Source organism: Chiloscyllium plagiosum, chromosome 6, assembly GCF_004010195.1.
Source record: "Chiloscyllium plagiosum isolate BGI_BamShark_2017 chromosome 6, ASM401019v2, whole genome shotgun sequence".
Lineage (NCBI taxonomy): Eukaryota > Metazoa > Chordata > Chondrichthyes > Orectolobiformes > Hemiscylliidae > Chiloscyllium > Chiloscyllium plagiosum.
Window position 1 is genome coordinate 85281435 of NC_057715.1, and position 14239 is coordinate 85295673.

Here is a 14239-nt window from a genome sequence, read left to right on the forward strand (position 1 = left end):
GTGAGTTCATGGAATGCTCTGCCAGTGGCAGTGGTGGACTCTCCCTCATTATGGGCATTTAAGCGGGCATTGGATAGGCATATGGAGGATAGTGGGCTAGTGTAGGTTAGGTGGGCTTGGATCGGTGCAACATCGAGGGCCGAAGGGCCTGTACTGCACTGTATTCTTCTTTGTTCTATGTTCTAAGTGTCTTAAGGAAGTTCATATAGATCATCTCCACCCCCAACCTGCCCTCATCAATCCTCTTTGTTACTTCTTCAAAAACTCAATCAAGTTCATGAGATATGATTTCCCACGCACAAAGCCATGTTGACAGTCCTTAATCAGTCCTCGCCTTTCCAAATATATGTAAATCCTGTTGGATTCCCTCCAACTTACCCACCACTAATGTCAGGCTCACCTGGTCTACAGTTCCCTGGCTTTACCTTACCACCTTTCTTACATAGTGGCACCACATTGCCATGCTTCAGTCTTCTGGCACCACACACCTGGCTATCGATGATACAAATATCTCAGCAAGGGGCCCAGCAATCACCTCCCTAGCTTACCACAGCGTTCTAGGGTACACCTGATCAGGTCCTAGGAATTTATCCACTTTTATGCATTTTAACATGTCTAGCACCACCTTCTCTGTAATATGGATATTTTTCAAGATGTTGCTATTTATTTCCCCACATCCTCCATCTTCAATATCCCTCTCCATAGTAAATTCTGATTGAAAATACTTGTATAGTACCTCCCACACCTCCTGCAGTTCCATACAAAGATGGCCTTGCTGATTTTTAACGGGCTCTGTTCTCTCCCTAGTTACCCTTTTGTCCTTATAGTATTGTAGAATCCCTTTGGATTCTCCTTAACTCTATTTGCCAAAGCTACATCATGTCTCCTTTTTGCCCTCCTGATATTCTTCTTAAATATACTCCAATTACCTTCATATTCTCCTAAGGATTCACTTGTTCTCTGCTGTCTATACCTCACATATTCCTTTTTCTTGACCAAAACCTCAATTTCTTTAGTCATCCAGCATTCCCTACACCTACCAGCCTTGCCCTTCACCCTAACAGGAATATACTGTCTCTGGTCTCTGATTATCTAATTTTTGAAGGTTACCCATTAGGTGAAACTTGAACTCAGGGTTTCTGGCTGAAGGTAGGGACACTACCACTGCTCCACAAGAGCTTTATGAGGAAAGTGGGCAATATTTTTGATAAACCTGCTCAGCCACATAATGACACATTCCTGGCGTAAGTGAGACCTGAACTTGGGCCTCCTGGTCCAGAGGTAAACACGATCATTGTGCCACAGAACCTCCACTGGGAAGCCAGAGTATTTTCTAATCAACCAGTCCAGGGAAGTTGTTATACACTTCTAGAGCAGGCAGGGCTTGAACCCAGACCTTCTGGCTCATGGGTAGGGACACTACCACTGTGCCACAAGCAGGCCCCTCTAGAAAGGTGGACCTAGTTTCCATCTATTTTTATAATTAACCTGTTCTGGGATATTATTAAATACCCCTGAAGCATGATGGGACTTGAGCCCAAGTCTTTCTGTCCAGGGGTAGGGACACCATCATTGAGCCATAGGAGGGACTATGCATCCAACTCCACCAGGAATCTGCAGGGACTAGTTCTTGCACATTGTATAGTTAGGAAGGTAGAGAAGCTTTAAATAGTGGGCTGAAGGGATTGTCAAGGGAGATATAGTCAAGGGAAACAACAAAGCAACAGCAATTTAGGAAATGATTACCAGTGAAACTGAAAAGGACAAACATATAAATGTAAAAGGTAAAAACAATGACTGCAGATGCTGGAAACCAGACTCTGGATCAGTGGTGCTGGAAGAGCACAGCAATTCAGGCAGCATCCGAGGACAGGCCTGTCCTCGGATGCTGCCTGAATTGCTGTGCTCTTCCAGCACCACTGATCCAGAATATAAATGTAAAAATCATCAGCAGATAAGGCCAGAGATTGAAAAAAAAATGTTTTAAAAGAAGTTTATTTCAAAGCCTTGTGCCTGAATGCACAGAGCATTTATAACAAAGCGTACTCGTCGTTCTATTACAACACTGGTTTCGTCAATGTGAATTGGTTATAACACGGTTGGCGAATTGTAGATGTTGTTTGGATAATACGAACATTCTACCGAACGGGTATAGCGGTTTTCTATCAATAATCCTCTACAGCGGAATTTTCTATAGCGTGAGGTTGCAGAGGTACACAATTGTTGCATTACGGCAGAACGACCTGTGTAGATTTTCAGGACTGATGGCAGTAAGTATCTATATATGACCTGATCAGCATTAGAGAGACATGGTTGAAAGGTGACTGTTGCTGGAATCTGGATCTAAAAGGGTATTTGACAAATCAAAATGATCAAAGCGTAAAGGCGAGAATGTGCTGGTAATCAAGAACCACTGCTCCACCAGTCACGCCATTCAAATCATTGTGTGGATTCGATCATCAAAATGGCCAGTCAATTCCCTTTTGCACTAATGTTCAGAATGAGAGACTTTTTCCAATCCTCTTTAAGGACTCAAAAACACCATTTTATTATAGCACAAACATATTCTTGAAGCATGTGACAAATACTGTTAGCATCAAAAATATATTCCAGTATGAGAATGATATTCCCTTAATCCCAAACAGGCTACTCACTCAATACAAAAAGATGACAGATTATGAGGAGTTTCTTTTTGAAAAGGCGCAGAACAGCTCTAATGGTCAAGCATCTGAAAACAAAGGATAAAATTTAATTCGTTTTAAAGGTTTGCCAGTTTTCTTGTCATGAGGAGCCTTCCCATGTGGAGGCCAATTGAGGCCCTTTTGAGTGAACACTTAATGGCCTCAGCCCAATTAGCAATGGGCAGTGGAGTTACCTCCCATCTGATGAGGCCACTTAGTCAATCCTGTTACGTTTGCAGATTTGCAGGGTGAGTCCCTCATTAACAGGCACTCGATGCCTAATGGAGGATCACAGCACTGGGAAAGTGACTGCCCCCTGGCCTTGATGTAGTTCAGTTCTTTCCCTCAGAATAAAAATCCTACCCCCTTACCTGACTCTAGGTCTGTTATTTCTGCCTCTTGGATTTCACAAATGCTTCTACTCTTGCTATAGCAGTATCTCACTGTAGTTTTCCTCGGACACTACAGATGGGTAATGGAGTATTCCTTGATTTCAAAAATCCTGCCAGTAACTCTGAATGCATCAGAACAGCTCTGTTACTGACTACTGAGTTAGCATCCTGGTGGTGTTGGATGCAAGTGTGTCAGCTGAAACACTACCATTAGGACTGATCTCTAGCAGTGTTGTGTTTCTGGGACAAAAATGAGAAATAGTGGATTTTGGGTTTCAGTAAGAGTTGCAGTTCATACACAAGGTTTGAAAAGAAAAAACAATCTACTACTAGCTGCAGGAAGTGGTGGCATTAGAAAATATAAAGATGCAAAAGAAAACTGCTTGGATTTGATTTATTATTGTCACATGTACCTGGGTACAGTGAAAAGTTTTATTTTGCATGCAATATAGGTAGATCATACCATACGAAATGCATTAGGGTAGTAAATCAGAGCGAAAAAGTGGAAAAAGGTGACAAAAGACTTTTGATGAGAATAGTTAGCACAGGAATTCTGAATATTAAGAGATAAATTGGATGAAAGTACATGTTTTCATTGGATTAAGATGTGCAATGTTGCTGCTTTACTGCTAATTTCCTTGGTATCATTTTATAATATTTATTTCCTGTACTTACAATTTTACTTCAGCTTGAAAATATGAATTATTCTAACTTAGGTAAAATTCTGATTTTGAAGTAGAAACAAAAACTAACAGCTACTCCTGACTAAAAATTGGAAAGAACAGAACAGATGGTAAAGGAACGTTGGATTTTCCACATCATGTTTGTTTGCTGAATTCTGTTACTTGCATGTCTTTTATCTGTTTTTTTTTATAAACTCTAATTATTTTCTTCACTGAATGGTTGAAGGTTGCACTACTGGAACCACCAACGTGGAAAAACAGATGAAGGGATTGAAGGAATGCTGGAGAGAGGGAAGAGGCATAAAGAGTCATAGTGCTCCTGGCATTCCTCAGAAGAGGCTTGAGTGTGATCAGTCTGTATTCCGTGTTCACAAAGGTGTAAAAACATTTGACTTCTGTAAAAAGAACAACCTGATTGTAACGGGTGGAATTGACAGAATTGTGCGTATGTGGAACCCCTATATTCCTGGGTAAGCTGGCCCTGAAATATTAATATCGTCCCACATTAATCACTGATTATTGGTCCACATAGCCTTCTGCAAAGGTTATTTTTCTCATTCCTTTTGAGGGATGTCTGTATCGCATTGGCAAGGCTAGCTTTTGTTGTTTATCCCTCATTGTCCTTGAACTGGTGTCTAGCTTAGCCATTTCAGAGAAACAATTAGAGTCAATTTTGTTACAGTGAATCTGGAGCCATATGTAGGTCAGAGCAGATATGGTTCATTTCCTTCCCTAACAAAATGTAGACTAGTTTTCAATCCCAGATGTGTTACTTGAATTCTAAATTTCACCAGCTACTGTGACGGGATTTGAACAGTTGCCCTAGGACTTGAACCCAAGCCCCTGGAAGACTAGTGCAGTGATGTTACAAGTATGCTACAATTTTTCAAAGATTGGTTTATTGTTCTACCATAGAATAAAAAGTCAATGGTTTATTTTCATTTTATTGTATTAGAAGCATAATGAAAGGAATCAAAACGTTTTGGAATGACAGAAGGGAATACATTTGAATGATTTGAATTCAAAATGCAATGCTTGGAAAATAAGGAGTTTCAAGGATGCAGGTTGATAAATTGTTGCTTTTGCTGCTTTGTAAAAACAGCCAGAAAGAACATGTTGTAATTTTGCTGTATCTTGCAACCACAGTAATTCCACCACCCTGCCTCCCGTATTCCACCCCCCCCCCCCCCCCCCCCCCCCCCCAACTAAATTTGATGAGAATAAGTGTGGTTTTCAAAAAGAATAACAAATTGAATTAATGATTATACCCTGTTCTTATTTGGGGAGAAAGCAAATTATATTTTGGAAAACTGCTAATGTGGCAACTCTGTTCAAGGAGGGAGACAGAAAGCAGAAAGCTATCAGCCAATTCACATAACGTGTGGCTTTGGGAAAATTCTGAACTACATTCTTAAGAAAGAAATCGCAGGGCATTTAGAATAGCTTAACAAAATCAAACAGAGTCTCCATGGTTTTATGAAAGAGAAATCATTTTTGGCAAATTGATTAGAGTTCTTCTGAGGATATAACAAGCAAATGTAGTCATGCTCATGGAATCGCAAAAAGCAGGAGAGATCCAACCCGGCCAATTACCACCCCATTAGTCTACTCTCGATCATCAGTAAAGTGATGGAAGGTGTCATCAACAGTTCTATCAAGTAGCACCTGCTCAGTGACACCCAGTTTGGGATCCACTAGGGCCACACAACTTCTGACCTCATTACAACCTTGGTTCAAATATAGACAAAAAAGCTGAATTCCAGCGGTGTGGTGAGAGTGACAGCCATTGATATCACGGCCGCATTCAACTGAGTGTGGCAATAAGGAGCCCTAGCAAAACTGAACTCAATGGCTATCAGAGGACAACCTCTCCACTGGTTGGAGTCATACATAGGAAGATTGTTGATTGTTGAAGATCAGTCATCTCAACTCCGTGACATCTCTGTGGAAGTTCCTCAGGGCAGTGTCCTAGGTCCAACCATCTTCAGAAGCTTCATCCATGAAGCATCATAAAGTCAGAAGTGGGGATGTTTGCCGATGATTGTACAATGTTCAGTTCCATTCATGAGTCTTCAAATACTGAAATAGTCCATATTGAAATGCAACAAGACCTGCATAATATTCAGGCTTGGACTGACAAGTGGCAAGTAACACTCACACCACACAGATGCCAGGCAATGATCATTATCAATATGAGATAATCTAACCATTGCCTCTTGATATTCAATGGTGTTACCATCACTGAATCCCCCACTATCAACATCCTTAGGGTTATCATTGACCAGAAACTCAACTTGACTCACCACATAAATAAGGTGGTTATAAGAGCAGTTCTGAGGCTAGGAATACTGTGATGAGTAACTCACCTCTTGACTCAGGGAAGACCATACATTGTCTATAACGCACACATCAGGAGTATGATGGAATACTCTTCACTTACCTGGATGAGTGCAATAAGAACAATCAGGAAGCTTCACACCATCCAGCACAAAGAAACTTGCTTGATTGGCACCACATCCACAAACATCCACTCCCTCCACTATCAACACTCAGTAGCAGCAGTGTGGATTATCTATAAAAAGCAATGCATAAATGCCCTAAAGATTCTCAAATAGCATCTTTCAAATGCATGGCCACTCCTATCTAGAAGGACGGGGCAGCAGATACATGGGAATACCACCCACCTGCAAGTTCTCCCCCAAGCCACTCCCCATTCTACACTGTTGTTGGGTCAGAATCCTGGAATTCCCTGCCTAACGGCATTGTGGGTCAAACTGCAGCACTGGACTGCATCGGTTCAAGAAGGCAGCTTCTCAAGGACAACTAGGATGGGCAATAAATGCTAGCCAGCCAGCAACACCCACGTCCCATGAACAAATATAAAATAAATTGATAAAGAAGAACTAGCAGATGTAGAGTATTTGAATTTCCAGAAGATATTTGATAAAGTGCTACATAAAAGATTAATGCACAATATAGGAGCTCATAGCATTGAGGGGGATTGCTTTTAGCATGGATTGAAGATTGGTTAATAGGTGGTTGGAGAGTCAGGATTAATGGGTCTTTTTCAGGTTGGAAGGATGTAACTCATGGAGTGCCATAAGGACCAATCATGAGGCCTTATAATTTATTATCAATAATACTCATATGGAAGAAGGGGAATGGTGTAATGTATCCAAGTTTTTGTTGATATAAAAGTAGGTGCAAGGGTCTGTTATAATGAGGGCATAAAAACTCTGCAAGGGGGTCTGTGTATGTTGATTAAGAGGGCAAAAACTTAGTCGATGGTGTTTCATGTAGGGAAGTGGAGATTGTGCATTTTGGTAGGAAGAATCTAAAGGCAGACTATTATTTAAATCGAGAGAGAGAAGCCTCATGAAATGTGATGTACAGGGATTTGGGTGTATTGTACATGAAACACAGAAAGTTAGCATGTGGGCACAAGTTTTTTAGGCAAATGGCATTGTAGCTTTTCTTGCTTGGGGGTTGGAGTTTAACATTAGGGAAGTTTTATTGCAATTGTACAAGGTGTTGGGGAAGCTGCAGCTTGAGTACTGTGTATATTTTTTGACCTGTATTTAAAAAGGGATGTACTGGCATTGGAGGCTGTTTCAGGGAGATTCACTCGGCTGATTCCTGGGATGAAAAGGATAACAAACCAAGAATAGCAAAAGAGATTAGGCCTTTTCTCATTAGGGCTTAGAAGAATAAGGGGTGAACTTATTGAAACATACAAAATTCTGAGGGGTCTTGAAAGGGTAGATGTTGAGAAGATGTTTCCACTGTTCAAAAGTAGAGACATGGTTATAGAATAAGGGTACGCTCATTTAAAATTGACATGCAAAGGAAATTCTTCTCCTAGGGGCTAGTGAACGTCTATAATTCGAAACCACAGAGAGTTTTTAGATTAGATTTTTCGATTAGATTACATTACAGTGTGGAAACAGGCCCTTCGGCCCAACAAGTCCACACTGACCCGCCGAAGCGCAACCCACCCATTCCCCTACATTTACCCCATACCTAACACTACGGGCAATTTAGCATGGCCAATTCACCTGACCTGCACATCTTTGGACTGTGGGAGGAAACCGGAGCACCCGGAGGAAACCCATGCAGACACGGGGACAACGTGCAAACTCCACACAGTCAGTCGCCTGAGGCGGGAATTGAACCCGGGTCTGGCGCTGTGAGGCAGCAGTGCTAACCACTGTGCCACCGTGCCACCCTTAAAGCTAGATCACTAAAAGTATTTAAAGAGGTGGTAACTGGATTTTTTAAATATCAGAGAGTTGATAGCTATGTTGAGCTGGCAAGGAAGAGAGAGTTGAAGTCTGGGGCACTTCAGCCATGATCTTGATGGGGCAGTTTTGAAGAGCTAAATGGCCTACACCCATTCTTATATCTTTCATTCTTGTATATCTCTGCTAATGAAATAGAATGTCCTAAGGTACTTTATGGAGCATTATAAAACCAAATCATCAGGTCTTTTAAAGTGAAATGTCAGAGGCTTTGAGAAATACCATAGAATCACTACAACGTGGAAGCAGGTCATTTGGCCCATCAACACCCTGAGAACAGCATCCCTAACAGACCCATCCTCCTACCTTTTCTTTGTCGTCCCATATTTCCCATGGCCAATGCATCTGGCCTGCACAACTTTGGACTGTGGGAGGAAATTGGAGCATCCAGAGGAAATGCATGCAGGCATGGGGAGAATGTGCAAACTTTACACAGTCGCCCAAGGGTGGGATTGAACCCGGGTCCTTGACACCATGAGGTAGCAGTGCTAACCACTGAGCCACCATATAGTATCTTAAAAGAAGAATGAAAAATTGAGCATCGGAGACGTTGAGGTGGGAAAGTACCAAAGCTGTGAACGTTGGCTATTCAAAGCATGGTCACCATTGATGAAGCTATGACACTTGGGATGCAGAAGAGGTCAAATTAGATGAGGACAGATATCCTGTAGGATTGCAATGCTGGAGAGTTAGAAAACAAGGTTGAAAACAAGAATTTCAGAATTGATATGTTGCTTGACTGGGTGTCATTGTTAGCCAACTAGCTCAGGGGAAAAGATCAGCAGCAGATATAAACAGCTCCCCAAATGACTGAGAAGGGAAGGCTGACCCCTGGTCCATTCCCAATGATCTGCATAGTGAAACTAACAGTGAGATAAACTGAGCTCTGAGAATAAACCTGCTACGTTCGACTCTTCCTGGGATTGTTATACAACTTGATAATGCCCATGTGATACCATAAGTTTTTATTTTGTTCCTGTTTTAGTGTTTTATGAGTATTAAATACATTCTCATTGAAGGAAAAGTGCAAGGTATGAAATAGTAGACTACATTTATTACAGTGTGTGGGATGTATCCATTTATCATGTGTCTGTTTATTCAAAGGAAACCCACTGGCTTGTTGAGAGGCCACAGTGCTCCAATTTTCTATCTATACATCTCCACTGATGACAATAAGCTGTTTTCTGTCTCCACTGACAACACTGTGAAGGTTTGTAAACCAAGGGCATGATGTCTTACCTTGATATCAATTATGTTCTGTTCCAGCTTGCTTACATTGATGCTTGTGTGGTGATCCTGAATTATTTTCATGTATTTCTGCTTTTGACTAAATTAATATAAGCAATGCTTTGCAGAGATGTGCAATAAGTTTGTACACCTGAGATTCAGATTTGAAAGCAAAAGCAATGACCCTAGGAGTAAAATGGGAAACAAGTGGAGTTGAGGACTCTCACCACTCTCTCATACAGCTCTAATTAATGAATCAATTTCAACCTGAAATGGAATGTGGTAGGCGTAAGAAATATGAAAAAAATCACACTGATGTTGCAGCACATCGAACTGAATTAGGAAAATTTTCATTGATTTAATGTTAATGATCAAATGAGTATTGCCCAATAAAACAGTAACTCCCTTGGGCCAAACTGGCAAACTTCACTCTGCCTATTTCAACTCTTAATGATTTTTCTGAGATGTAGTAATTTCAAATCTTTTATTAAATTTATGAATACCAGTCTCTGTATTAAACGGGTCTAATTTTTCCACTTAGACCTTTATATTTTTGTTTCTAGATCTGGGATATTGAGGACCAAAATTGCTTGTTCACAGCCAATTCAAAAGCCAGTCAAATTAAAGGAGATGTATCTGCATGTCACTATGTACCAGGGCTCAAAGGACTTTGCATCGCTGCAGATGGTGTTGCGCTGCTCCATCTAAGGACAGAGTGAGCCACGTTTAACATGGATATATTGAAACTAGAGCTGGAGTAGGCCAATTAGCTCTTTGTGCCTGCTCCGCTATTCAGTGTGATCATGGCTGATCCTTTATCTCAATGCCATCTTCCTGCTTTCTCTCTATACCCTTTGCCTTCAACATCTAAAAATCTATCAACCTCTTTTTTGACCTCCTGAGCCATCTGTCGGACAGAATTCCACAGGTTCTCTCTTTTTTCAGTGAAGAAAGGTTTTCTCATCTCAGTCCGAAGTGACCTACCTCATATCTAGAGAGACTGTGACCAATGGTTCTAGATTCACCAGCTAGGGATAACATTCTCTCTGTATCTAGGCTGTTCAGCCCTGTTAGAATTTAGCAGTATCAGCCTAGTAAACCTGTACTGCACTTCCTGTGGCAAGTACATCCTGAGATTAGATTCCCAACAGTGAGGAAACAGGCCCTCCTGCCCAACAAGTCCACACTGACCCTCTGAAGAGTAACCCACCCAGACCCATTTCCATCTGACTAATGCACATAACACTATAGGCAATTTAGCATGGCCAATTCACCTGCCCTGCACATCTTTGGACTGTGGGAGGAAATCCACACAGACACGGGGAGAATGTACAAACTCCACAGAGACAGTCACCCAAGACTGGAATTGAACCTGGGACCCTAGTGCTGTGAGGCAGCAGTGCTAACCACTGAGCCACCATGCTGCCCTTTTTTCGGGAGATCAAAACTGCATGCACTTCTCACCTCACCAAGGCCCTATATTAACTGCAGTAAGAGATCTTCACTTTTGCAATGATAGCCAAAATGCCATTCACCTTCCTAATTGCTCGCTGCATCTGCCTATCTACTTTAATTGACTGTGTACAGATCCCTTTGTACATCCACACTTACCATATCTCACTATTTAAATAATACTGTGCCTTTCTGTTTTTCTCACACAAGTGTAGAGCTTTATATATATCCACACACTGCATCTAGAATTGCCACTTGCTCAACTTGTCTAAATCACTTTGTATCCTCTTCACAACTCGCAATCACACCTGATTTTGTGTCAACAGCAAACTTGGAAATGTTACATTTGGTTCTTTCATCTTGGTTTTAAAAAAATTTTATATATATAATGTGAATAGCTGAGTCCCAAGCACAGATCATCGTGGTATCCCATTTGGAAAAAGACCCATTTATTCTTCTGTTTCCTGCCTGTCAACAATTCTCAATCTATGTCTAGATTAGAGTGGTGCTGAAAAAGCACAGCAGTTCAGGCAGCATCCGAGGAGCAGGAAAATCGACGTTTTGGGCAAAAGCCTTTCATCAGGAATACAGCTGCCCGAAATGTCGATTTTCCTGTTCCTCGGATGCTGCCTGAACTGCTGTGCTTTTCCAGCACCACTCTACTCCAGAATCTGGTTTCCAGCATCTGCAGTCATTGTTTTTATCTAATTCTCAATCTATGCCAATATGTTACCCTCTTTCCCATGTGTTTTAATGTTGCTATCTAGCCTCTTATCTGGGACCTTCCCAAAAGCCTTATGAAAATGTTAGAGATCATTGACTAAAGATCAGCCTAAGGCTGTCACGTTTAGTCCTGAAGAGTGCCCAGAATGCCTTGAATTATGCTGCAAGACTATATGCCTCACTGTGGGAGTGTGTGCTGCTAATTTATGGGTCTAATCAAACAGCATGTTGTCTCAAATTTATGCAACCAGCAGAGTACTGACTGTACTCAACCAACCATGCTTACAAAACTCAGAAGGTAATGACCAATATTAACACTAAGCAATCCCAAATGTGTTAAGAATTACATGAATGACCAATTAAAATTATCTGATAGGTTCATGCATATCAGATGTTACATTATTGCACAAGGAATATAGTGATGTCAGTCATGCAGTCAGAGATTTGTTCTGGTTTAGGAGTCTGTCACCAGTTACTGCACCCATTTGTGCATGCGCAGGTAGCCATTTTTATTGCCATATTTGTATTTATGCCAGTCATTATCATTAATTGGACAACAGCAATATGTTTTACTGATCTAGACTGCCACCTAGTGACTGATGATATGTTAATTTATTTCAAATAGTCAGAGAGGATTGATTGGCGACTGGGCTGGAGTGGAGAAGGTTTTGGATTTGCTGAAGGAAAGGTTTGAAGAAGATTAAATTTTAATTATGGACCAACTTTATTGAAAGACAAAGTGAAAAGGACACTCCATGTTTTGAATAATCTATTTCTGCAAAAACCGTAAAAGAACAAGATGCTTTTCACCATGGCAAAAGGAGGAATGCTTTTCTGTCTTATGAATTTCAGACCATAACTAGTAAGGGAAAAACCAGGAACATTTAAATATGGGTTTTACAGCAAATATGATCAGTACATTCTTAGGAAGATGCAGAAGTTTTATTCTGTAGCTCATCATTGAAATTATCTGGAACAAGTTGGCATAATTTGGCATTTCCACTCAAGAGAAACCACTCAGGTCAAATTTGCACCAATTTAGGATAAATCTCAATTGAAACTACTGAAACTTGTTTCACTTAGAACTATGAGACTACCATTCCCATTAAGCCTGTACTGTTTTATTTTCCAAATCTCAACAGTGAAAGCTGTGCAGCTGTTTAAAATTACATTGTCATTCATAATAATTACTTTCATGTTTGCTTTTTATGTTTATGTTTAACTTTATAAATCAATCATATGCGTCAAGGAATGCGAGTAAGTTGAGCAGGAATGGCAAGCATAGAGAAGAATAAACTAAGAGGTCATTGCTGGAAAGGAGAAAACTATAATTATGGGATAAAATTGTGTAAAAAATAAAGTAAGTGGAATTAAAATTACAAATGAACTAAAACGTCTGTGCAGCAATGTATGCTGTGGGCTATGTCTTCAGGTGGCACCAGGAAAACCCACTTGCATACCAGGAAATGACTTCACATGCCACTTTGACCTTTTGATGTAAAGATCGAGTTCTCTCTGCAGTTTGTGACTAAAAGCATGCAAGGAATATGCCAGATTTTTTAAACCACCAGATCTGACTTGGAACTGTATTGCTGTTCCTTCATAGTCACTGGGTCAACAAATGTGGAACTTCCTCTCAGAATTGTGAGTGTCCCTATGCCCCAAAGACTGCAGCGGTTCAAGAAGGCTTATGGCACTTTCTGGATGCTTAGTTCAGAATTGTTAGATCTGTTTGAAATCTGGCCATTCAGCAGAGTGGTAGTGCCACACCACATTATGAGAGTATGTTAATTGTGAACATGGGACTTTGTCTCCACAAAGTTTGTCCAGCAATCACTCCTACCATATTGCCACGGATATAGATGCATTCAAGATCGGTAGATTGGTGAGGACGAAGTCAAGCAAGTCTTTTTTTGCTTGTTGGTTTCCACCCCACCTGCTGCAGATCCAGTTTAGTAGCTATACCTTTTAGGACTTGACCAGCTCAGTATGTAATGGTGCTGATGCGCCACTTGATGGTGGAATTTGAAGTCTCCCACCCAGACTACATTGTGTAGCCTTGCTACCCTCAGTGCTTCCTCGAAGTGATGTTCAAGTGGAGGAGTACTGTCATCAGCCAAAGGAGGGCAGTCAATGATAATCAGGTGGTAGCCTGGCCCATGTTTGATCTGATGCTATGACAATTCATGGGGTCTGGAGTCAATGTTGAGGACTTCCAGAACAATTCCCTATTGATTATATATCATTGTGCCTTGACACTGGTACGTTAGTCCTGCAGGTGGGTCAGAGCATGCCCAAGCATTGTGATGGTGGTGTCTGGGATATTATCTGTAAAGGATGATTCTCAGACTACATCAGGCTGTTGCTTGACAAGTCTGACAAGTTTCCAATTTTGGGACTAGCCCCCAGATGTTAGTAAGGAGGACTTTGCAGGGTCAACAGGGCTGGGCTTGCCTTTGTAATTTATGGTGTCTCTGCCAATTTCAGGCAGTCTGTCCAGTTTTGTTATTTTGTTTGAACTCTATCAGTTCACTACAACTGAATAACCTGCTCGGCCACTTCAGGGAGCCTTTGAGAGTCAAACACATTGCTGTGGCCTGGAGTCACATATAACACACTTACAGAAATGTTATAGCACAGGAGGAGGTTATTTGGCCCATCATGCCTGCGCCAGCTCATCAAGTGAGCATCATTACCTTGTGCCAGTCTCCTGCTGTTTTTCCTAATGCTTGCAATTATTTTTATCCAAATAATCATTCTGTTCAATTTACCTCTGTTAGACT

The 14239-nt window shown here is 41.1% G+C and overlaps 1 protein-coding gene across 1 annotated transcript in view; it reads left to right on the forward strand.

Annotated features, from left to right (window-relative positions):
* wdr95 (WD40 repeat domain 95) overlaps window positions 1-14239 on the forward strand; it is a 121527-nt gene that overhangs the window by 76638 nt on the left and 30650 nt on the right. The window contains exons 13-16 of the mRNA XM_043692043.1: window positions 3983-4226; window positions 9159-9264; window positions 9845-9996; window positions 12082-12144. Coding sequence (XP_043547978.1) covers window positions 3983-4226; window positions 9159-9264; window positions 9845-9996; window positions 12082-12144 — 565 coding nt within the window. The remainder of the gene's footprint in view (window positions 1-3982; window positions 4227-9158; window positions 9265-9844; window positions 9997-12081; window positions 12145-14239) is intronic.